The 25137-nt window shown below is 41.1% G+C and overlaps 1 protein-coding gene across 2 annotated transcripts; it reads left to right on the top strand.

The window, feature by feature from the left end:
• Positions 1–291: 291 nt before the first annotated feature.
• LOC123117810 (U2 small nuclear ribonucleoprotein A') lies at positions 292–6948 on the top strand. 2 transcript variants are annotated; one of them, XM_044538481.1, is made up of 9 exons: positions 292–471; positions 583–623; positions 1790–1919; positions 2027–2232; positions 3270–3437; positions 3755–3805; positions 3902–4069; positions 4169–4229; positions 4312–6948. In XM_044538481.1, exons 1-9 carry the CDS (start codon positions 390–392, stop codon positions 4443–4445), a joined length of 1041 nt encoding a protein of 346 aa, XP_044394416.1. In that variant the 5' UTR covers positions 292–389; the 3' UTR covers positions 4446–6948. The 2 variants fall into 2 exon arrangements, with proteins under 2 accessions (XP_044394416.1, XP_044394417.1); XM_044538482.1 differs by lacking the exon at positions 4169–4229.
• The last annotated feature ends 18189 nt before the right edge of the window (positions 6949–25137 follow it).

Here is a 25137-nt window from a genome sequence, read left to right on the forward strand (position 1 = left end):
GGTTTAAGATTTGGACACGCGGTTTAAGAGTAAAGCATTACGGATCTATGAAAAAAAAAACTCTCAGGACAAGTGACGGGAAGGTGGGAGAGACCTTTGCAAAGAATACTCTAATTAATGATTTCATGTTTCTTTTTTGGGAAGAAGGGGGAGGATGTGTATCGGGCCTCGAGTGTCGGTAAGGCCCTAATCCTTACTAGTTGGCAGCCCAATTCGATAGAAGCGTGTTATCTCCACGGCCAGGTTCCCTCCCTCCTTTTCTCCTCTCCGTCGCGCTACTTCATTTCGAACGAAGCACAAGCCGCCAGCGGCGGCAGGGAAGGGGACGCCACCGCCGCGGCGCGCCCACGCCGCAGGGCTACCGCGCCACCAGACGCCGCGGCGGCGCCATGGGGAGGCTTAACGCCGACCTGATTCGGCGGAGCCCCCAGTTTATCAGCGCCATGAAGGAGCGCGTCCTCGACCTCCGAGGTTTCCCTCGCCCTCGCCCCCGCCCCCTTTCCCCTCGCCAGATCTAGGGTTCTCGCTTTCTCTCCCCTGTCTAACCGGTTCGATTGGTCTTCTCCTCCTCCTCCGCGGCAGGCAACAAGATCGGCATCATCGAGAACCTCGGTGCCACCGAGGTGAGCTCCGCCACCTACCCGTCCTTCTCGTTGTAAGCTGTAATTAAGCTTAGTGTGTGCGCCTAAGAGTGGTGATTTTGTTATTACTGTTCAGAATAGTTATTCTTTTATTACTGCTATACCAGCAAAGGTTGAGAGGAATGACAAGTATTGGAATGCATCGTGTAGTAATTGTACAAGAGGTACACATTATATGGGTGCTACTGCTATGCAATGTTATGCCGGGGTTGCAAGGCGTGATATAGGTACTGTTTGAGCATTTTAGTGTAGTGTCCTCCTAAGAGTGGTGATTTTCTTGTTACGGTTCAGAATAGTGGTTTTTTATGCACTGGTATACCAGCTAAAGGTTGAGAGGAATGAAGCATTAAACTGCATTGTGTAGTAATTTTACAAGAGGTATATATATTAGGATTGGTGCATGTGGAAGTGAATGCTAGGAGTGTTTATATACTTGATCACCACACCTTTAGAGTTCTGGCTATCGATTTGCTTGGCTGCAATTGAAGTGGCTACAGAGGCTTGGGGAGGTAATGCTGTAGTGCTTTTCAAGTGAGTAGATGTTAGTGATGGGATTATCTCTGTTGGTACCCCGATGCTAGCCGAGTAGCATCTCTGCTGGTGGATTCGTAATCCTTGGCCATGTAGTAAGCATGGAGTTTACCTTTATCAGTGTGTGCTATACAGTGTTATGCTGGGGTTGCAAGGTTTTATATTGGTAATTGGGTACTGTTTGAGCACTTTTGCGTAGTGTCGACCAAAGAGTAGTGATTTTGCTGTTACAGTTCAGAATAGTGGGTTTTATACAACAGCTATACCAGCTAAGGTTGAGAGGAATTAAGTATTGGACTGCATCATCTAGTAATATTTGAGCATATTTTGCGTAGTGTCCACCAAAGAGTGCTGATCTTGCTGTAACGGTTCAGACAGAATAGTATTACCGATGGCTTGTTATTGTGTTACCATCCTACTTTCTTGTACTGACTCTACCATCAGTGACACACCTCTTGGTGATTTTTTGTATTACCGATGGCTTAATATTTAAAATGTTTAGCTTGATTTGAAATTGAAATCATAGGGTTTTCATCTCGTTTTGAATTGTTTATAGTTGCTCCAGTTCCTTCTCTAGCTGTGTTTTATAACTGTCTTTGTTCCTTTTTTGATAACAGGACCAGTTTGACATGATTGATTTGTCGCACAATGAGATTGTCAAGCTTGAGAACTTCCCTTTCATGAATCGCCTTGGCACTCTGTTAATCAACAACAATAGAATTACATGTATCAGTCCGAACCTTGGTGGTAAGAGGAACAATATCTTGTCTTGTTGTTATGTGCTTCTGTCACTTGCATAATTTGCTCCATAGATTGTCTGTTTCTTCAATTCTCTTTGCTTTGCTGTCATGTAGAGCTTTTACCCAAGATGCATACTTTGGTGCTGACGAAAAATCGCCTCACAAGTCTTGCGGAGATTGACCCCCTGGCCTCTCTTCCAAAGCTGCAATTTCTCAGCTTACTGGATAATACCGTAACTAAGCAACCAGATTACCGGTTTTATGTGATCCACAAGCTGAAGCATCTGCATTTGCTGGACATAGAGAAAGTGAAACAACAGGTTAGCTACCACCAAACTCTTGATAGCACAATTGTGTTCTGCTTTTGATATTTGATAGTCATCTGTACTCAGGTTTGCTTTCTTGATAATAATGTTTTCCAAGTATAGTTCTGTATAGAGCCGATGATTTTGTTCTGAATGACATCTGTTTAATTTTCGCTGCAGTTTTCTCTCATTTCATAACTAATCATAGTTTCTAAGGCAACAACCTATGTTTGCATTTTTTAATGATGAAATATCATTTACCATTTGTATGCCATTGTGCTGAGTTGAACCTTGCTTGGTTTTTCATATACGGGAAACCAACTGTTTATAAATTTTCTTTTATAATAAACCCAGAAATCTAGTGATATAATGTCTGAACATAATATGTTACATGTATCGATGGTCCACACACACCTGCCAATATATGTGTTCGTTATCTAAGATATGAGTTAGTTCAAGCGAAGTCAAAATTAAGCAGCATTGCAATATTATGTGGTTTACGGATTTATGCTAATGAATAAACTTTTCTGCTTTAAGTCATGTTTATTTTTTATGTGAAGGCGTATACTGGTTAAACATGCCACCTAGATGCTATTGTGCTAGCCCCTTAGTTAGAGCATCAAGTCAAAAATTTAGAGGACTTCTAAATGAAAAGAGTAACTGCCATTAATTGATGGTTTATGAGTACTGTCAGTTGTTAATACTCTTTTCTTCTAATCATTTTCTCCATTTTGCGCCTTCGGCGTGTTTGCTTATTTAAATGAAAAACTAGGAGTTGTTGATTTATACCATGCCCTAATCATTTTATCAAGAAGGTTTTTTAGAGGTTGTGGGTATTGCACAGAAATCCCATCGCTGCTTGATTGTTGATTTATTCTGCACAGGTTTGTTTATTTCCTTCGGAATAATTTCCAAAATGATTTTGGAATTGACCGCAGAAGTGCTGGCAGCAAAAAGGGGAAAAGAGCAACTCTTTTAACTGATTATCTGTGAATTAGTTGCATGAATGCTTATCTGTGTCTGAAAATTTATATGAGATTGTGTTTCTGTAGGAGAGAGCTGAAGCAGTGAAAAAGTTCCACCCAAAGGAGGCAGAGGAGGCTACAGAGAAGGTTGCTGTCAAAGCTCGTACTCCAGCAGTGGTGGATGCTCAAGGTACCACAAAAGAGCAAGGTCTTAAAGTAGTCGCTCCAACGCCTGCACAAATCACAGCTTTCAAGGTACTTGACTCCCTCTTTCTGTTTTGGACATAGCATGTTCATGTCATTATTTCAAGTTGAGTAGAACCCCTATTACTTGACTGTTGCATTCAGGGAAAGAAAATGGTCAGGTCTTTTTCTGGCATGTTCTGTATGGGCTTCATATTTACTTCCATATGTTTTATTCTTACCATGATGTCCATGTCCATCCCAGTTACTGAGGCATCCTTTGTACTCAGTTACCGTATCTATGTCGTGTTGAAAATGTCAGTATCTTCTATTTTCCTTTGTAATACATCTGGCTGTGAATTTGTGTTTAACATGTTTTTCATCTGTAGGCTGCTATCATGAACTCTCAGATGCTTGACGAAGTTACAAGGCTTGAGAAGGTAACATGACGTGTATTATTTAGCTCCAGCGCATTGTTTAGTTTGAAGCACCCTATGCTATGTACTGACATGCACCATTCGCCACTGTGATATCAGGCGTTGAGCACTGGCCAAGTTCCTACTGAGTTTGTGCTCCCCAAGCTTGTCACCAAGATGGCTGAAGTGTCCGAGGAGGCTGAAGCTGCGAAGATGGAGGCAGATGGTCAGGACCAAGAGGATGGGGCTGATGGGCAGAAGCAAACTGATGGCACCTCGATTGAAGAGGTACTGATGTCATTTAGTTCTAGCTCTTTGTACAGTCTGTAGCAGTCAACCATGTATTGACATCAAATAAAGAGGCTACCCTTTTTATGACATTTTTAGGAAATGTTGGGGGTTGGTCTAGACTCCGCCTCTACAGAAATATGCCACATACAATCATATAGTATGATCTTTTTACTTGTACTTATTGTTTCAGATTGTTGTTAATATGCTTCTGTTACTTAGTATTGCTTATATTTTTACAGTATACAAGAATTTTCAGCGAGCCGACTTCAATTTCATATTCAGTTGGAGGAAAAGGCCTTTCCGTGGCTTGCATATTATCCCACCACCAAGGAGGCAGGAGCCAGGTAAGTCATGCACACTAAACATGCCATAATGTGTGTGTCCTTTGTGATGATGTGAGTGTGGTGTATGTCTGAACTAAATGTTAGTAGAAACTGGAAAACCGCAAATATCAGCAAGCTAAATGATGACCAAGTTGGTGTGAGCCAAATTTGAGCGGAAACATGGCTTTGTCAATTTTTGAGCCAAAACAAGGGACCCTTGCATCACAAGTTCACAACATCACCGCGCCTGCCATGCTGAACCATGACCCTACCCCATAGAGCCGTCTCTGCATCGGAATTGTATGCCGCCACCCAGCCCCAATCACATAGACATATCTGGCAGAGAGCCAAATCCAAAAATCCACTAGTGTCCATCAATGCGCCTCGCCAGCAATCCTCTTTTTCTCTATTTCTCCTCCCACCATGCCGGCCATGGATGCCTTGCTGCTGCTGCGCATCCTCATCGTCGCCGCGGCCATGGATGCTCTGCCGCTGCCGTGCGTCCTTGTCGTCGAACGCGGCGGGCAGGCGGTTCTCCAGTGTGAGGCGGTAGTCGACGACATCACGGCTGGGGAGCTGAGCAACGAACTTGTGGTAGCAGCTCCACGTGGCAGAGCCGCCGCTGAACCTGCTACCATGGAAGTACACCACCACGGGGACCTTCCTGCTGCAGCGGCAGCACGTACAGGCATGCCCACACCCCCATGAAGGGGGCATCAGGATAGCTGGCAGGCGCTATATGTGCATGTCCTTGTACACGCGGATGAGCCCGTGTATCTCCTCGATGATGGCGACATGCCCCCGCCGTTCTTGGTGACGTGCTGCTGGAAGCTGACCCATGGCCGGCCCGCGCACTACTCCCGTGCGCACGCCCGCAGCCACGCCACGCACTACTCCCACCAGCGCCAAGCAGAGGAGGGTGGCCGGCGGTGGAATGAGGTGGCGCCGCTGGGTGCCGACGCGTCCTGAGGACCCTGCAGGCGGGCGTTGCTATGCATGCGGCACGAAGGGCCGCGCCCGGCCACGATGTCGTGGAGGAGCTACTGTGCCTGCCAGGTGTTTGATGAAATACCCGTGGAGGACATCCCAAATGCTGTAGCACCGTTAGGTACAAAGACCATGTCCGGACGTGTCCTTCTGTCTGCTATCCGTTTTGCCGACCTAAACAGATAAAATCCGGGCAAATTGGACGTCCGCCTGGATCGTGCCTTGGAGTTGGCCTTACAACCGCACTCGCACGACTATCAATGATTTAACCAACATGAACAGACTAGATACCATGCCAGATCCCCTACTCACCACTAGCTCGCCGATGCCTGAGCCACCATCTAGTCTCTTTTGACTCATCCAATTTCCACATCCTCGCTGCCGCCTGCGCTATCTGATGTGCTCAGTTCGCCGACCTAGTGGGCCAGGTCTTGGAATAGCTCATGTGCCCTTTAGTATCACCACAACACATTTAAGGGTGGTGCATTGACTAAGTACGAGTGCACTCACAATATTGGCTTTGGTTTTTACAATGTGGCCGAACTTTGGCAGGCATTTAGCAATACAATCCACTTGCATTCTAATTAAGGTCTCTACTGTCATAACGCAGTGAGGCTACATACTGTGTATGCAAACTGGTAGTACGTGGCAAACTAGATGGTCGATCTTATACAGAAAAAAGTTGCTCTTAAGCTTGCGATCCTACAACATGTCCAACTTGTAATTAAGTTAAGATCGTTAAGGTAGGAGATTATCCAGACTCATCATTATTTGTTTTTTCTAAGTATGACTTGCTAGATTAGTTGTTTTTTGTTACCACAAGCAACCACGATGTAACTGGTTTGCTGGAGGCCATCCAGGGAATCCACATGATGCTTAATCCTATTCATCTGTTTTGTGGCACTTAGTTTCTTATATTGCCGATTTGTAACATGCATCCCTACAATAACACACACAAACCGTATGGCTTGTTGTGGTGATTTGGTTAATCCACATAATGCTCAAAATGAATTAAATACTCAAAAGGGCTATCAAAAAGAAATACCCTCTGATCCATATTAGTTGCCACTCAAACAGATGTATCTAGAACTGAAATACGTCTAGATGCATCCAATGCGACAAGTAATTTGGATTGGAGGGAGCAACTGTTTTGGTGGCAAGGCCATACTCTCTATGGCGCCTGATTTAGAGGTACAAATCTTAGAGACTGAATGTGGGTCCTATCTGAGAGGCTGTGCTGGATGGAGAAGAGAAGTTATTGTGGTACTGGTTACGTACAAAAATCAGGTGTTTGTCGGTTTGTGTTTTCATGAGGGCTCAAAGCTTCAAAAGATGAAGTCTGAACAGGGATGCCTTAAATTGACAACTTGGCACCTTTTGGCCTCTAGGCGAGGAAGTTGTTTTAGCCTACCTCTTAGTGTAGCAGGAGAGTATCCAGCTTTAGAGGTTGTAATATTTTTTTTGTAGTTTTAAGGTCATTTTTTTATCCATTACCAACTTGGTAATGAATTTGTAATATGACATTGTTACTTCCATCAGAAAATTGTAATAATTCATTTTATTAATATTTTATTTATATGGCTTACACTATTCTTTAATCTACTGTGTGCTATATGCAATTTTTATCTACTTCATGGTATTCTAGTTGATAATATCTCATTCTATTCTTTGGTATTTTGTATTTTATACTTGAATTCCATTATTTTATTTATCGTACTTCCTATTTTATTCTTTGAATCAGTGTGTACTCTCAGGTTTACAATACATATCTCTAGAAATGGGAAATTCAAATATACAAGGCTTGTTTTGCATTTGCAAATCTTGGTACTAATGTAAGCCAATGCATCCAGGCCTTGCAGTTCGAGGATCTTTTGATTCAAAAAGGAATTTTACATGAATTTCAAAGGATTTATATCTTTAAAAAAATCTTACTTTGGCCATTTGATCCACAGGATTAGAATCCTACTTTAGGATTTCGTTGCATTATAGAAAATATATTTCATCCACTCAAACTCAAACCTCTTGATACAAACTCAAACACTCCTTTATCCAAATTCCTATAGTTTCCTGGTCTTTTAGGGACACTCTAATCCTATATATTTTCCTATTTAAACATTTTAAGAATCATGAGAATCAAAGGAGGGGGCACATAGTCTTATGTTTGTCCATATTTGTGGGTTTAAGAATCCTGCTAATCAAAGGGTCCTCTTAACTATACATGGAATCAAAGGGGCCTCTTAACTATGCATGTGACTCAAGATGGCAATGGGGCCCTATAACATGCGTTCCCATGGGATTTTACCCTATTAGGGATGGGGATGGGCATGTTTCTTACCCCACGGGACCGTTGTTGGGTAAACTATCAAACCTGGCTTGTTTCGCGGGTTGAAACTCGTTGTAGTAGTACTTGAACCCGAAACCTGCCATAACCGTGAAGCTACCGACATATAGGCCATGGAATGGACATGATCCAACCAAAACCTAACATCCTGCTTTAACCCCCCCCCCCCCCCCCCCGCCCGTATTTTTCCCATCCCGCCTGCAGCTGCCACCTCCACATGACCAGTTGCACATTTCTTATACCAATCTACATATTGCTGAAATATACTCCTATTTTCTTGAGAAATGTTGCTGTTTTTGTTGACTGCTCGCGGGGACGGGTTCCCCGTGGGTAGAGAAAACTCGACGGGTTTAAGTGACAGGCAAAAAACAGCCCTGTGCACCGAGACGGGGGCGGGGACAGGCTTGTGGTTTTCTAGCGTGGACGGGAATGGGCATGCAAAAACCGGCTGGTTTGGTCCTCGTTGCCATCTTGACAGGTGACCATTGCAACTAGTCAAAGGCATGCATGTTGCGGCACCGTGATAGGTTGTTCGAAAACTCTTAATATTTTTCTTTTGAGAAAAGCCCTTTGAAGGGCGTCTCATATTTTATATTCATCAAGGAAAATAGTAGTCAGTACAATGGTAAGACGCCATGACATAAAGCGATGAGTAGAAAATGAAATTACAATGGAAACCATATTGGTCAGTCTTTTTTCTTTGTTGTACACCATCTGCCGAATCTTGAAAATACACTAGGGAGAGAGGCACCTGCAAACACCCCACCATTCAAGGCTTTGAGTCCACAACAGACACCCACTTCCAGCAAGATCTAGGATCTGCCAAAGAAACATCGGTTAGGGCACCATCCCATACAGCTTAGGCTTGCAATTCTTCACCAACCAACTATATAGATGGTTGGAGACACCGGACCTTGCTACAGAACAGATCAAGGTCGCCACACTAAAAGCCAGCCAACTACTCTCCTTGATTGGCACCCCAATTGCTAAGAACCAAAGAGAGCCCACAGATCTAGCATCACCCACCATCACAGTCCATTTGTGACTGTTGAAACAGATATAGTCGAGGTAGTGCATCATTGCCGCCACCACCTCACTGATGCCGCCAGAAAACAAAAACCAAGGGAAATCAAAGACCTATTGGAAGTGACAAGAATAAAGAAAATGGACGGATCCTCACTACTCTGAGCATCGACGAGGCTAGACGGAAGATAGTGTGGAAGATTTAATACATAATCAGATGCTTAAGAAACAATAAGCAGATGGTTAATGTCAAAGTACTCCTTTAATTTTCTAAACAAGCCTTCTATATTGAACGGATAGAGTATTATTTTTATGTCCCATGTAGTACTACTTGCTGTCAACATTTGCAACCTCCATCTCCTTCTATCAGAATGAAACATGCTCTCTTTTGCAAGAGCTCGTTTGTTCGACTTTGTGTTGGGCATCGCTTTACGCCGTGGCCCATTTCATCTTGCAGCCCCAAACATTGTCGCTCGCTTCACTACTTGTCTGCATTAGTAGACCGTTGTCCACTGCATCTTGCTGCCCTAATCATCCGATTTGCGCATCTACATGTCCAGACTTGCTCTATACAATTTGTTCACTCCGTTTTGGCGACCCTAATGTCTAGTTTAAAAATGAAATGTTCAAAGTTGATCAAATATATGCAAGATTGATCCTGTTAGTTGAAAAAAATTGTCCAAGATTGGTCTTATTTTAAAGACCTGATAATGAGCTTTCAAACGGTTTGTGGATCGAACATTTTGTGTAAAAATCTGTTGAAGTTCAAATATTTGGGGAATGTATTTAGATGTCGAGACTGTGGTGTTGGGGGTCGCTCCACACAGATTAATGCTAGAATGTGAACGTGTGAAGTCACGGATAGGGAAAACGAGACGGTCATTAAGGCCGAATCATAACTACATGTCCATGTGCCAACCGTGTCAGCCTGTGGGAGCATGCATCAATATGAACTTGTGAAGAGTGAATTTTGATATTCCAGTATTCATAACCGTGTATTTAATTCTTCTGTTCATTCGTTCAATTTAATTTTACACATTTGTAATATTATTGCATTTTACTCATTCATTTTGAACTATTGCACTTTAGATAATGCTGTACTGTTACATGTAGGAGTATTATTTTAATCGCTATTTATTTTATATGCTCATTCCTTCTATTTAATTTGCACTTTTGTAATATATTGTCGCACTTTTAGTCTGTAGTTTATTTCGAACTTTTACTCTGGATGAGGATTTGTGGCTCTCGGGTGCCCCCCACACACACCCATATTAAATATAATATTATAAGAAATACCAGGAAATTCCAAAAAAAAACGGATATTTTTGGATATCAAACTTTTACTCTGGATGAGGATTTTCAGCTATTTTCTTAATACTATATTCATATAGGGGTGTGTGGCACGTGAGAGCTCCATGCATTTCCCACTCAAGATGCTATACTGTTCCATGTACTATTTAAATTGATATTCGTTACATGCTCATTTTTTTTCTGTTTTTTTAATGGCACACACCACCCGGACATGTTTTTGTTTTTGGTGGAAGAAACGAAAATCCAGTAAATGTGAGTCTGGGAATTGAACCGTGAAGGTTAGAGTATGTCATCACAATCCTATGAGTCCGTCTGTAGTGTTTTTGAAGTCTTCATTCATTTGTAACAACTAAAAACTGACTTGCCTAACCGATGCACAGGAGATTGTGCTTACCATGCGACCCTTGGTATCATGGAGTGCGGCTTTAAAGTGAAGTATGCACGTCGAGGCCGTAGAAAGAATCGCGAGTTTAATGTTAGACTATCCCACGACCACTTGAAGAAGTTGGTGTTTGATTTCATGTCATCAGAAGATGGCAAAGGGTTCAGAATAAGAGATAAGCTACGTGTTTGTCGGTACCTTCTTGCAGAGGATGTTGTCTACCAGGAGTCAATCAGCGGCAGCGGCAGTGACGAGAAGAAGCCGATGCACGAGTCGCACTGTGTCGTGCTGACCAACCACGGTCTAGCATATCCGGCGCTGGAGGAGGTTTCCACGGAGGCCGAGCTGAGCATGCCCGAGAGGTATTTTGAGTATCTTAACAGCTACAGCGCGGGCCACGGCGTGGACGGCTCGGGATATATCTACTCGGATAGCATACACAAGTGCTACAAGGTCGTGGTGTAGAGACAGAGCATGATGCGACATCTGGTGCTACATACTCGAGGCGTAGAGCTGAGCTATATAACATGCAACACCTTGTTAATCTTGTACTATAAACAACAACCGGCACTCTGTAAATAGATAGCTACCTACCGATACGTACGCCCACGTAGGCCTAACACGTGCATATTCCATTCTCGATGGTACTACTTCATAGTTATGTTCAGTTTTTCTAAAAAAAATCGGCACTACTGACTCACGCTGTAAAGGATGCTACGAGATAAACAAAACAAGTTGAGCAATTATTTTTATAAAATAGTTTTGATTAACTTATCACATATGTCACGTGGTCAAGTTGAGCAATTCTAAAGACGAACGAATCAACCACCTTTTTTTTAACATCAGTACAGACACAAGCTCATATACACGCGCATACACTCACCCCTATGAACGCGCACACACACATCCTACCCCTATGAGCACCTCTGAAAGACTGAGCCGGCATATCATCTTGAGATTTACGAAGTCACCGTAGGCACCTCGTCGTCAATGGGAACGTCTCCTCCCACTGAATGCGCGTCACCGGAAATCCTGAAATAAATCTAGGTATAAATGCGAGCACCCGGATTTGAACCCTGGTGGGCTGGGGATACCACCTGGTGGTTGGTTCGCAACGAATCAACCACCTTTGACATGTAAATACGTGGCGGTCAGGTATCTGTTGCTAGCGGATTCATATGCTTCGTGGGGAGCCCAGTTTCATACTTCCATACGGACGGGACCCGACCCCCGCGTCGTGCCAACTAGGGCGGCTCATAAAAAAACTAGGGCGGCTCGGGCAGTTCCCCAGCCCTAGCCGCCTTCGGGGCCGAATCCACTTTCCCTCACCCCGCCGTTGCTGGAGGACGCTGCCGGGATGCTCCTCTCTTCGCGTCTCACGGGTGATGTGGAGCCCTTGCGCGTGTGGAGGCACGGTAGATTCGGCGGCGACGGCGGTGGCTAGCCCTGTCACGGGCGATGGTGACTGCGGCGCGTCGGGCAGCCCACTGTGGCGGTGCGTCATCTAGCTTCGGATCACTGGCGGCGTGGAGGGCCTGGTGTGCTACTTGGCGGCACCTCTGGTCAGATCTATTTTAGCCGGTGCAGCCGGCGATGGTGGCCACCTCCTCCGTCCGAAGTGGTCGGCCTGAGGCTGGATGATCGGATCTTGAGATTCGTCATCTAGTTCCGACTGCGAGTCGGGAGGACATAGTTGCCGGTGAAAACCGAGCGGATGGCAGATGATGGCGGCGTTATGCAATGTTACCTTGATGAAGGCATCGTCGTGCAACGACTGTCGACCCACTCGTGCTGCTCCGGGGGAAACTCTAGGATTTGGTCTTCCAGATCGGACGATGGTGGTACTGCGGTGTTCTTTCTCTCTTGGGAGCATCGTTTGTGGAGCAGCACTGGAAGACAGAGGCAGGAGGTGGGGTGGCTTCGTCTTGCCACTACTAGGAAAATGCTTATAGATAGAAGTCTAGCAGTAGCGTTTGTTTGGGCCCCCACGCTACTGGTAATTACCACTAGCGCTGGGTGCAAAACACGCTACTGGCATGGGTTAGCAGCAGCGTTGGTTAGCATGGGCTGCACTGTTGTTATGTGGGCCGCAGGGCCAAAAACTGTAGCCCACTTAGCTGTAGCGTGGGCTAACCACCGGCGCTACAGCTAGTGGGCTTACTAGTAGCGCCGGCCCATATGCAGCACTACTACTACAGCTAGTAGGCCTGCACGTACGGCCGCCCCCCGCACCCCTCACTTTCGATCTGCCCGAGCAACGGTTAGGGTTTCTCCCCCAGCCACCGCGCGCCACCGGCACCGCCGCCGCAGGTAATGCTCCTCCGATGCTCCTCCCTCCTCCACTGCTCCTCCCCCCTCCGCTGCTCCTCCCCCCTCTCGCCACCCCCTCTGTCACCGACCGCGCGCTCTCGGCGACCGCTTTTGTCCGACCGCCCTCCCCTCACCGGTGTATTCTTCCACGTACGGCTCGCGCGCACGCCTTTGTCCCCGGTGCGGCCTTCCACCTCGTCACCGGCCTTCCTCCTCGTCAGCAACCCCGATAGGTCACCACGTCATCCCCCTCCTCGTCACCACGCCAACCCCGAGAGGTCACCATGCCACCCCCTCCCCGATTGCTTGATTGATTGAGATCTGGAATGGACATGGTTGTCACGAACTTATGCTTTACGATTTGGTTAGGAAACACGAAGATTGATTTGCTTGGGGTTTAGAGCCATAATTAGATTAACCGCTTGATTGATTGATTTATTTTTCATGCATACAATAATTGTTCGTTGTTGGCACTAACACAGTGCATTGCGTGGGTCCGTAGCATGAGATTTGAACAGATTAACTGCTTCCCTGATTACGTTTGCATTTATCTAAAAGTGATGTTATTGTAGGGCATGGATAATCAAAGAAAACGAATATATATACTCTGCCTGATTTACTTACATCTTTGTTTTTGAGCTCATGTCACATCCAGAGGATTTGACCCTGTGGGTCAGTTATAAGAATTGGATGTTTGGTTCTTTCTCGGTTATTCTTGCATCTTGTAGTGCATTACTACTATTTCTATGCTATCCCTAGCACATTATAAGCAAACTTTGATGTCCAGCTTCCTTCCAGTAATAGGGCAGACCATGACCATAGTGTAGTTCAAATGCTAGTGTAGTTCGTTAACTACCTCGTAGGAAAGTTCAAATGCTAATGGAATAGGCAGCGGCTCAGTGAGGTGTAGTTCTTTATTTTTATTTTTTCTGTACATGGATTGCTAGTGTCACTGTCAGGGGTTTCCTTTGCTCCGACATGCTCTTGTGTTTTTCTGTAATAAGTTATTTTTGGCAAAATGTAGGTGCCAATTTAGTTCAAATGTTTTGGTAGATGGTACCGTGATCTAGTAGATATTGGTTTTGATTACAAGTATTTGGTTTGCAAGTGCTAAGTTACTGGAGTCAATGTGTTGTGTATCTTCATGCTCACAGTAGTTGTTTACGTTGGACTTATCAAATTTTCTTGTGAGGGCTGGGGGCGTGCTTTTGCTGGTGTACAAATTAGATATATATTTTCTTGTGAGGGTTGGGGGTGTGCGTATGCTGGTGTGCAAATTAGCTAGATATTTTCTTGCTACAAGCATCACCCAGGTTCAGACACAGATAGCAAGGGTCTCTCTCATAATACAGAGACACCTTTAATTTGTATCACTTACTATATTTACTCACTCACTTAGCAACTCTGAAGGGTGCTCTCTAGCTAGCTAGCTTTATGTTATTGTTTTTCTTTCCAGTGAAGTGGATCGTTCATCTTTGCTCATATTGCTTTAGGAAAATGGCACCACCACCACCACCACCATGTCGACTGTGCAAGTCAAGGTGCACCAGCAGCCTTGCAACTGACACAATGTTCGGCATCTACTTCCAGTCGAGTTTTCATCATGCAACGGTAACAAATTATATGGAACTTGTAACAACTATTTTGTTTTTAGTGTTGGCATTAATGCATTGTGTCATTTTGCTTTTTTTACACAGATCGTCCAATGGAATGTGAGGTTGGAATTCAACAAGCTGATCGGAGACACTGTGACCTTTGAGGCTCGGGGGGGGGGGGGGCTACACTATGGAGGTCAAGAAAGGACGCAATATATCACAGATTGGAGGAGATGAATGGGTCCGTTTCCTCACCCACATGGGTATTACTGGTGGTGAGTTGATCAGCTTCTTTTTTAGAGCAGAAAGACCCAAGCTGGCTGTCATTTATATCAACACGGAGGAAGATAATGAAGATGACGAGGACCCACTTGATGAAGATGATGAGGACCCACTTGATGAAGCCATCTATGCTCAAAGAATGAGGCTGAGCGAGGAGGAGGTGTGCAACCTATGGGACATAATTTCGCCATGTGCTGACTTTGTCGGGGTGCCATTTGTGACCCGCCTGACAAGTACCATGGTTGATTGGCTTGTCATGGTGATCTGCTTAGTCAGTATACTTTTCTGTAATAAGTTATTCTTATACTTACAAATGCAAATTATCCAATGATGTGCTTAGTGAATCTGACGATATGCTTAGTGTAGAGTCCAATGATATGTTGTGAAATCTAGTCGGTGATATGCTTTAGTGTAGAGTCCGATGACATGCTTATTAGTGTAGAATCCAAGGAACTGTTAATAGTGTACATGATCCATACTTATTAGTAGAATTCATGCTTAGTAGAAATGTGTAGTATTGTGTCTTTTAATAGTGTAGAAATCTATACTTAGTAGAAATATATTTGCAAGCGTATGTGCGAGGCTACTTATTAATTGATATATTTTTCTTATTCAGAAATTGCCAAAGAGCCTATCTATGAGTTGTGGTATCGAGCCTGATGAATAAGTCTCAGTTGGAATACGTCTTACCGCAAGGGGCTCCGTCACCATCTGTCTGTACGGCGTGGACACGAACGATCGCACACACTTAAGCTCGGCTGGGTTGAAGATCTTCCTCGTTGGCAAGAATCTTCGTGTTGGACAGGTCATCCTAATTACTATCAGGAACACCCACCGTCAAGGCTTGAGGATGATGATCGTCATCGATATCATCTAAAACTACATATGTGTGTGGTTGTATGACTATACCTAGTAGTACTGCTATATATGTGTGGTTGTAAGACTACCTAGTGCTGCTTATCATATATGCTATATGTGTGTGAGGATGCATGTTGACTATATATGAGTACCTATAATGCTTTATGATATTGCATGACTACTGTATGACTATATATGAGTATCTGGTATTGTGGTATATGTGAAATTGCAGTTTATTGAAACGGGTGCTGTTCTACATCAATAGGAAGCAAAAAAATGTTGAAAGATACAGCAACAACGCGGGGACAGGAAAAGCGCTGCAGCTATTTAATATAACGCGTGACTGAACAGCGTTACTGATATGTTTATTAGTAGTAGCGCTGGGTTAGACCGCACTACTACTACCACTTAGCTGTCATGCCGTAGTAGTAGCGCGGCCACCCGCGCTACTGATAGCACTAAAACTTGCGCCACTACTAGTGTTTTCCCTAGTAGTGTGCCCAGAGCTTCGATGGAGATGTATCAAGTCATGCCTGGCCGACAGGTGCTACGTTGTGTCATGCTTGGTCAGCAGGTGCTACGCACGACAGATCTTCTAGAATCTGCACATCAGGATGGACAAGCGCGCGGCGGTGGCGCCATGGTGGCGTCGACGGATGGACGGACTGGCAAGGATGATGCAGATCTCTCTCGTGAAGATGGGTCAGGGTTCGATGATGATGGCGGCGTCTAATACGTGTGCATGTGGTGTACTCTTTAGGTCTGTTGCGCCGGTTGTTCGTTTCGATACATTATGTGGATGGATCGGCGACGACACCGATTTAGATATGGGGAGTGAGAACACTCCACATTATCGAGTTTTGTAGGTGTGAGTGGAGGCTTCAGGTGGCTTGATTTATGTTCTTGTTAGACCTTGATGGAATAATAAATAAAGATAGTCGCATGCAACGATTGATGTAGAAGCCGGGGTTTTAACCTCCTTTTCGAAAAAAAATGTTGCCAGCTGAGTCAGGAACATAAGAGTTTTTTCCATCACTAAGAGCATCTATAACCGGGCACTCAAACCCCCTTATACGACTAGACCGATGACACGGTCATTGACTGGTCGAAAGAATGCAATCCAGATGAATGCTCATATCAACCCCAGATGTCCGAACTTATCCTTATATACAACCAATTCTGGAAAGAGGGGGGGGGGGGGGGGGGGTACAGGGAGGCCTGGGCGCATCTGCCACGTCGGGTTCGGCCCACATTTGCCCATCCTAGCCACGCATATATTCGTCCGCATCCACTTCTAGACCAATCCCTAACCGCTCCCTAAATATTTGTCTTTTTAGAGATTTTAAATTGACTACCACATACGGATGTAAATAGACGTATTTTAGAATGTTGTTTCACTCATTTTGCTACGTATGTAGTCACTTATTAAAATCTCTAGAAAGACAAATATTTAGCAACGGAGGGAGTAAAAATCATGGGAAAGTTTTACTGTCCATTGCAATCTAATTTGTATCACGTTATCAGCACTTCCGTTCTCTGGCGAGAGATGGGCCACGAAGGAGGAAAGAACGACAGACTCGGCAGCAAGACGCCCTTCGGGGTCGCGAGGCCGCATGTCCGGACAAATGTACGTGGCGAAAAAAAAAATGTACGTGGCGAAACTTCCCAAGTGTTGGAGTCGGCGGCGCCCAAGGCCACGGCTCTTGGCTTTCACTCCGGTGCGTGCCTGGGAAGAAAACCGGCGATCGTACACGGCCTATCGACAATTTTTGTTCTCCCTTGGGACATAGGCGGATAGGCCATGAAGAGAAAGTAGAAGACTTCCAAATTGCAATGGTGCCCTCTGGACCGCACGCGCATGCATCGACAAAGCAACGGCGATCCAATCAGCCACAGCCGCGTCCACGCGAGAGGGTGTATAGAAAGGAACCAATCAGGTTATTACTTACTTATTACTCCCCCCGTTTCATAATATAAAAGCGTTTTTGACACTGGTGTAGTGTCAAAAACGCTCTTATATTATGTGACCAAGGAAGTAGATCCTATTTTCTTCCAAATAGTCCAATCAATTATCTAACAATTGATTTGGTTATTTGTCTTTACATATCATGCGAAAACATTTTAATTGCGTTTTGCCAAAACATTTAGCAAAGTCAGTAGTTCACATGGATATAGATATTTTTAAAAAATTGAAGCAAAAATTTCAGTCATTTGGCCAAAATGGAATTCACTGGAATGAAACTAAATTTCGATGACCCCGCAAAAAAAAAGAAACTGAATTTCGGTGATTCCGGTTGGTCCTGAAATTTTGGTGAAACTGAAATTCAAAACATGCTGACGAGGCAGTGCGGCCACGACAGAGCAACGTAACGGAGATGGAACTTGTTGCTGGCGAGCGTGGGCGGCTACACAGCAACGTGCGGCGACGGCGACGCGATGGCTGGCCCTGCCCTGTCACACGGAGTGGCGCGCGTGGGCTGGGACTGCGAAAGACGTCCGAGGCCCAAGCTTTGGGCCTAAAGGCCGAGCGAGCTGTAGCACACGCCGGGTTATTCCACAGGAAAAAAAGAAAGAAAAGGTGGGCTGTGACACTAACCCTAAAAAAAGGTGGGCTGTGGCACCCTTTTTTTTTTGAGGGGCTGTGGCACCGGTTTGAGCTGTACGGATTTAGGATATACTCCCTCCGTTCTTAAATGTAAGTCTTTGTAGAGATTCCACTATAAACCGCATAGGTAGATGCATTTTAAGTTTAGATTCATTCATTTTGTTCCGTATGTAGTCCACCTAGTGGAATCACTACAAAGACTTATATTTTGGAATGGAGGGAGTAGTTTTTTCTGTTTTAGCAATGTACTACCTCCGTCCTGGTTTATAAGTTCCCTTTGTATTTTAGGCCAAACTTTGACTAGAGATTTAACTAACAAAATATTTGAACATAGTTTTTAATTATATTATCTTTTATGACATGCATTAACATTTTGTTAGTTAAATTTAAGATCAAAATGTGGCATAGATTACGAAACGGGACTAATAAATCAGGACGGAGGTAGTAGCCAACAAGTAGCATTCTTAAACTAGACCACTTCTTTTGGGGAGTATCACCTCTGTTCTGAGTTATAAGACATTCTGAATATTTTAACATGTGACTATTGGTCATCCAGGTGCAAAATAACTTATTCTTCACCCGAGGTAATCTTACGACCGCTTTCTAAATAAATTACGTTTAGAATATAAATAGTTACATACATATTGATTCAATATGTAAAATTTGGTATAAAACACAAAAATATACTCTCTCCGTCCCATAAGATAAGACGTTTTTTAACACTAGTGTAGTGCCAAAAAACGTCTTACATTATGGAAGTAGTTTTTTCTGTTTTAGCATGTACTACCTCCGTCCTGGTTTATAAATTCCCTTTGTATTTTAGGCCAAATTTTGACTAGAGATTTAACTAACAAAATATTTGAACATAGTTTTCAATTATATTATCTTTTATGACATGCATTAACATTTTGTTAGTTAAATTTAAGATCAAAATATGGCATAGATTACGAAATGGGACTAATAAATCAGGACGGAGGTAGTAGCCAACAAGTAGCATTCTTAAACTAGACCACTTCTTTTGGGGAGTATCACCTCTACTCTGAGTTATAAGACATTTTGAATATTTTAACATGTTACTATTTGTCATCCAGGTGCAGAATAAGTTATTCTTCACCCGAGGTAATCTTACGACCGCTTTCTAAAAAAATTACGTTTAGAATATAAATAGTTACATACATATTGATTCAATATGTAACATTTGGTATAAAAACACAAAAATATACTCTCTCCGTCCCATAATATAAGACGTTTTTTAACACTAGTGTAGTGCCAAAAAACGTCTTACATTATGGAACGGAGGGAGTAGTTTTTTTCTGTTTTAGCATGTACCACCTCCGTCCTGGTTTATAAGTTCCCTTTGTATTTTAGGCCAAATTTTGACTAGAGATTTAAGTAACAAAATATTTGAACATAGTTTTCAATTATATTATCTTTTATGACATGCATTAACATTTTGTTAGTTAAATTTAAGATCAAAATGTGGCATAGGTTACGAAAGGGGACTAACAAATCAGGACGGAGGTAGTAGCCAACAAGTAGCATTCTTAAACTAGACCACTTCTTTTGGAAAGTATCACCTCTGTTCTGAGTTATAAGACATTTTGAATATTTTAAGATGTTACTATTCATCATCCAGGTGCAGAATAAGTTATTCTTCACCCGAGGTAATCTTACGACCGCTTTCTAAATAAATTACGTTTAGAATATAAATAGTTACATACATATTGATTCAATATGTAAAATTTGGTATAAAAACAAAAAAATATACTCGCTCCGTCCCATAATATAAGACGTTTTTTAACACTAGTGTAGTGCCAAAAACCGTCTTATATTATGGAACGGAGGGAGTAGTTTTTTCTGTTTTAGCATGTACTACCTCCGTCCTAGTTTATAAGTTCACTTTGTATTTTAGGCCAAATTTTGACTAGAGATTTAACTAACAAAATATTTGAACATAGTTTTTTAATTATATTATCTTTTATGACATGCATTAACATTTTGTTAGTTAAATTTAAGATCAAAATGTGGCATAGATTACGAAAGGGGACTAATAAATGAGGACGGAGGTAGTAGCCAACAAGTAGCATTCTTAAACTAGACCACTTCTTTTGGGGAGTATCACCTCTGTTCTGAGTTATAAGACATTTTGAATATTTTAACATGTTACTATTCGTCATCCAGGTGCAGAATAAGTTATTTTTCACCAAAGGTAATCTTACAACCGCTTTCTAAATAAATTACGTTTAGAATATAAATAGTTACATACATATTGATTCAATATGTAAATTTGGTATAAAAACACAAAAATATACTCTCTCCGTCCCATAATATAAGACGTTTTTAACACTAGTGTAGTGCCAAAAAACGTCTTAGATTATGGAACGGAGGGAGTAGTTTCTTTTGTTTTAGCATGTACTACCTCCGTCCTGGTTTATAAGTTCCCTTTGTATTTTAGGCGAAATTTTGACTAGAGATTTAACTAACAAAATATTTGAACATAGTTTCCAATTATATTATCTTTTATGACATGCATTAACATTTTGCTAGATAAATTTAAGATCAAAATTTGACATAGATTATGAAAGGGGACTAATAAATCAGGATGGAGGTAGTAGCCAACAAGTAACATTCTTAAACTAGACCACTTCTTTTGGGGAGTATCACCTCTGTTCTGAGTTATAAGACATTTTGAATATTTTAACATGTTACTATTCGTCATCCAGGTGCAGAATAAGTTATTCTTCACCCGAGGTAATCTTACGACCGCTTTTTAAATAAATTACGTTTAGAATATAAATAGTTACATACATATTGATTCAATATGTAAAATTTGGTATAAAAACACAAAAATATACTCTCTCCGTCCCATAATATAAGACGTTTTTTAACACTAGTGTAGTGCCAAAAAACGTCTTACATTATGGAACGGAGGGAGTAGTTTTTTCTGTTTTAGCATGTACTACCTCCGTCCTGGTTTGTAAGTTCCCTTTGTATTTTAGGCCAAATTTTGACTAGAGATTTAACTAACAAAATATTTGAACATAGTTTTCAATTATATTATCTTTTGTGACATGCATTAACATTTTGTTAGTTAAATTTAAGATCAAAATGTGGCATAGATTACGAAACGGGACTAATAAATCAGGACGGAGGTAGTAGCCAACAAGTAGCATTCTTAAACTAGACCACTTCTTTTGGGGAGTATCACCTCTGTTCTGAGTTATAAGACATTTTGAATATTTTAACATGTTATTATTCGTCATCCAGGTTCAGAATAAGTTATTCTTCACCCGAGGTAATCTTACGACCGCTTTCTAAATAAATTACATTTAGAATATAAATAGTTACATACATATTGATTCAATATGTGAAATTTGGTATAAAAACACAAAAATATACTCTCTCCGTCCCATAATATAAGACGTTTTTTAACACTAGTGTAGTGCCAAAAAACGTCTTACATTATGGAACGGAGGGAGTAGTTTCTTTTGTTTTAGCATGTACTACCTCCGTCCTGGTTTGTAAGTTCCCTTTGTATTTTAGGCCAAATTTTGACTAGAGATTTAACTAACAAAATATTTGAACATAGTTTTCAATTATATTATCTTTTATGACATGCATTAACATTTTGTTAGTTAAATTTAAGATCAAAATGTGGCATAGATTACGAAACGGGACTAATAAATCAGGACGGAGGTAGTAGCCAACAAGTAGCATTCTTAAACTAGACCACTTCTTTTGGGGAGTATCACCTCTGTTCTGAGTTATAAGACATTTTGAATATTTTAACATGTTACTATTCGTCATCCAGGTGCATAATAAATTATTCTTCACCCGACGTAATCTTACGACCGCTTTCTAAGTAAATTACGTTTACAATATAAATAGTTACATACATATTTATTCAATATGTAAAATTTGGTATAAAAACACAAAAATATACTCTCTCCGTCCCATAATATAAGACATTTTTTAACACTAGTGTAGTGCCAAAAAACGGCTTACATTATGGAACGGATGGAGTGGTTTTTTCTGTTTTAGCATGTACTACCTCCGTCCTGGTTTATAAGTTCCCTTTGTATTTTAGGCCAATTTTGACTAGAGATTTAACGAACAAAATATTTGAACATAGTTTTCAATTATATTATCTTTTATGACATGCATTAACATTTTGTTAGTTAAAATTTAAGATCAAAATGTAGCATAGATTACGAAAGGGGACTAATAAATCAGGACGGAGGTAGTAGCCAACAAGTAGCATTCTTAAACTAGACCACTTCTTTTGGGGAGTATCACCTCTGTTCTGAGTTAGAAGACATTTTGAATATCTTAACATGTTACTATTCGTCATCCAGGTGCAGAATAAGTTATTCTTCACCCGAGGTAATCTTACGACCGCTTTCTAAATAAATTACGTTTAGAATATAAATAGTTACATACGTATTGATTCAATATGTAAAATTTGGTATAAAAACACAAAAATATACTCTCTCCGTTCCATAATATAAGACGTTTTTAACACTAGTGTAGTGCCAAAAACGTCTTACATTATGGAACGGAGGGAGTAGTTTTTTCTGTTTTAGCATGTACTACCTCCGTCCTGGTTTATAAGTTCCCTTTGTATTTTAGGCCAAATTTTGACTAGAGATTTAACTAACAAAATATTTGAACATAGTTTTCAATTATATTATCTTTTATGACATGCATTAACATTTTGTTAGTTAAATTTAAGATCAAAATGTGGCATAGATTACGAAAGGGGACTAATAAATCAGGACGGAGGTAGTAGCCAACAAGTAGCATTCTTAAACTAGACCACTTCTTTTGGGAGTATCACCTCTGTTCTGAGTTATAAGACATTTTGAATATTTTAACATGTTACTATTCGTCATCCAGGTGCAGAATAAGTTATTCTTCACCCGAGGTAATCTTACGACCGCTTTTAAATAAATTACGTTTAGAATATAAATAGTTACATACATATTGATTCAATATGTAAAATTTGGTATAAAAACACAAAAATATACTCTCTCCGTCCCATAATATAAGACGTTTTTTAACACTAGTGTAGTGCCAAAAACGTCTTACATTATGGAACGGAGGGAGTAGTTTTTTCTGTTTTAGCATGTACTACCTCCGTCCTGGTTTATAAGTTCCCTTTGTATTTTAGGCCAAATTTTGACTAGAGATTTAACTAACAAAATATTTGAACATAGTTTTCAATTATATTATCTTTTATGACATGCATTAACATTTTGTTAGTTAAATTTAAGATCAAAATGTGGCATAGATTACGAAAGGGGACTAATAAATCAGGACGGAGGTAGTAGCCAACAAGTAGCATTCTTAAACTAGACCACTTCTTTTGGGGAGTATCACCTCTGTTCTGAGTTATAAGACATTTTGAATATTTTAACATGTTACTATTCGTCATCCAGGTGCATAATAAGTTATTCTTCACCCGAGGTAATCTTACGACCGCTTTCTAAATAAATTACGTTTAGAATATAAATAGTTACATACATATTGATTCAATATGTAAAATTTGGTATAAAACACAAAAATATACTCTTCCGTCCCATAATATAAGACGTTTTTAACACTAGTGTAGTGCCAAAAAACGTCTTACATTATGGAACGGAGGGAGTAGTTTTTTCTGTTTTAGCATGTACTACCTCCGTCCTGGTTTGTAAGTTCCCTTTGTATTTTAGGCCAAATTTTGACTAGAGATTTAACTAACAAAATATTTGAACATAGTTTCCAATTATATTATCTTTTATGACATGCATTAACATTTTGCTTGATAAATTTAAGATCAAAATTTGACATAGATTACGAAAGGGGACTAATAAATCAGGATGGAGGTAGTAGCCAACAAGTAACATTCTTAAACTAGACGACTTTTTTGGGGAGTATCACCTCTGTTCTTAGTTATAAGACATTTTGAATATTTTAACATGTTACTATTCGTCATCCAGGTGCATAATAAGTTATTCTTCACCCGAGGTAATCTTACGACCGCTATTTAAATAAATTACGTTTAGAATATAAATAGTTACATACATATTGATTCAATATGTAAAATTTGGTATAAAAACACAAAAATATACTCTCTCCGTCCCATAATGTAAGACGTTTTTTAACACTAGTGTAGTGCCAAAAAACGTCTTACATTATGGAACGGAGGGAGTGGTTTTTCTGTTTTAGCATGTACTACCTCCGTCCTGGTTTGTAAGTTCCCTTTGTATTTTAGGCCAAATTTTGACTAGAGATTTAACTAACAAAATATTTGAACATAGTTTTCAATTATATTGTCTTTTATGACATGCATTAACATTTTGTTAGTTAAATTTAAGATCAAAATGTGGCATAGATTACGAAACGGGACTAATAAATCAGGACGGAGGTAGTAGCCAACAAGTAGCATTCTTAAACTAGACCACTTCTTTTGGGGAGTATCACCTCTGTTCTGAGTTATAAGACATTTTGAATATTTTAACATGTTACTATTCGTCATCCAGGTGCAGAATAAGTTATTCTTCACCCGAGGTAATCTTACGACCGCTTTCTAAATAAATTACGTTTAGAATATAAATAGTTACATACATATTGATTCAATATGTAAATTTGGTATAAAAACACAAAAATATACTCTCTCCGTCCCATAATATAAGACGTTTTTAACACTAGTGTAGTGCCAAAAAACGTCTTACATTATGGAACGGAGGGAGTAGTTTTTTTCTGTTTTAGCATGTACTACCTCCGTCCTGGTTTATAAGTTCCCTTTGTATTTTAGGCCAAATTTTGACTAGAGATTTAACTAACAAAATATTTGAACATAGTTTTCAATTATATTATCTTTTATGACATGCATTAACATTTTGTTAGTTAAATTTAAGATCAAAATGTGGCATAGGTTACGAAAGGGGACTAACAAATCAGGACGGAGGTAGTAGCCAACAAGTAGCATTCTTAAACTAGACCACTTCTTTTGGGAAGTATCACCTCTGTTCTGAGTTATAAGACATTTTGAATATTTTAACATGTT

This window comes from Triticum aestivum, chromosome 5B, assembly GCF_018294505.1.
Source record: "Triticum aestivum cultivar Chinese Spring chromosome 5B, IWGSC CS RefSeq v2.1, whole genome shotgun sequence".
NCBI lineage: Eukaryota > Viridiplantae > Streptophyta > Magnoliopsida > Poales > Poaceae > Triticum > Triticum aestivum.

Excerpts from the sequence above, each read along its gene's own strand:
- LOC123117810 (XM_044538481.1), top strand. The coding sequence starts at position 390 with ATGGGGAGGCTTAACGCCGACCTGATTCGGCGGAGCCCCCAGTTTATC. Across the intron at positions 624-1,789 it reads AGAACCTCGGTGCCACCGAG|GACCAGTTTGACATGATTGA; the intron begins GTGAGCTCCGCC and ends TTTTGATAACAG. Across the intron at positions 4,230-4,311 it reads ATGCCACATACAATCATATA|TATACAAGAATTTTCAGCGA; the intron begins GTATGATCTTTT and ends ATATTTTTACAG.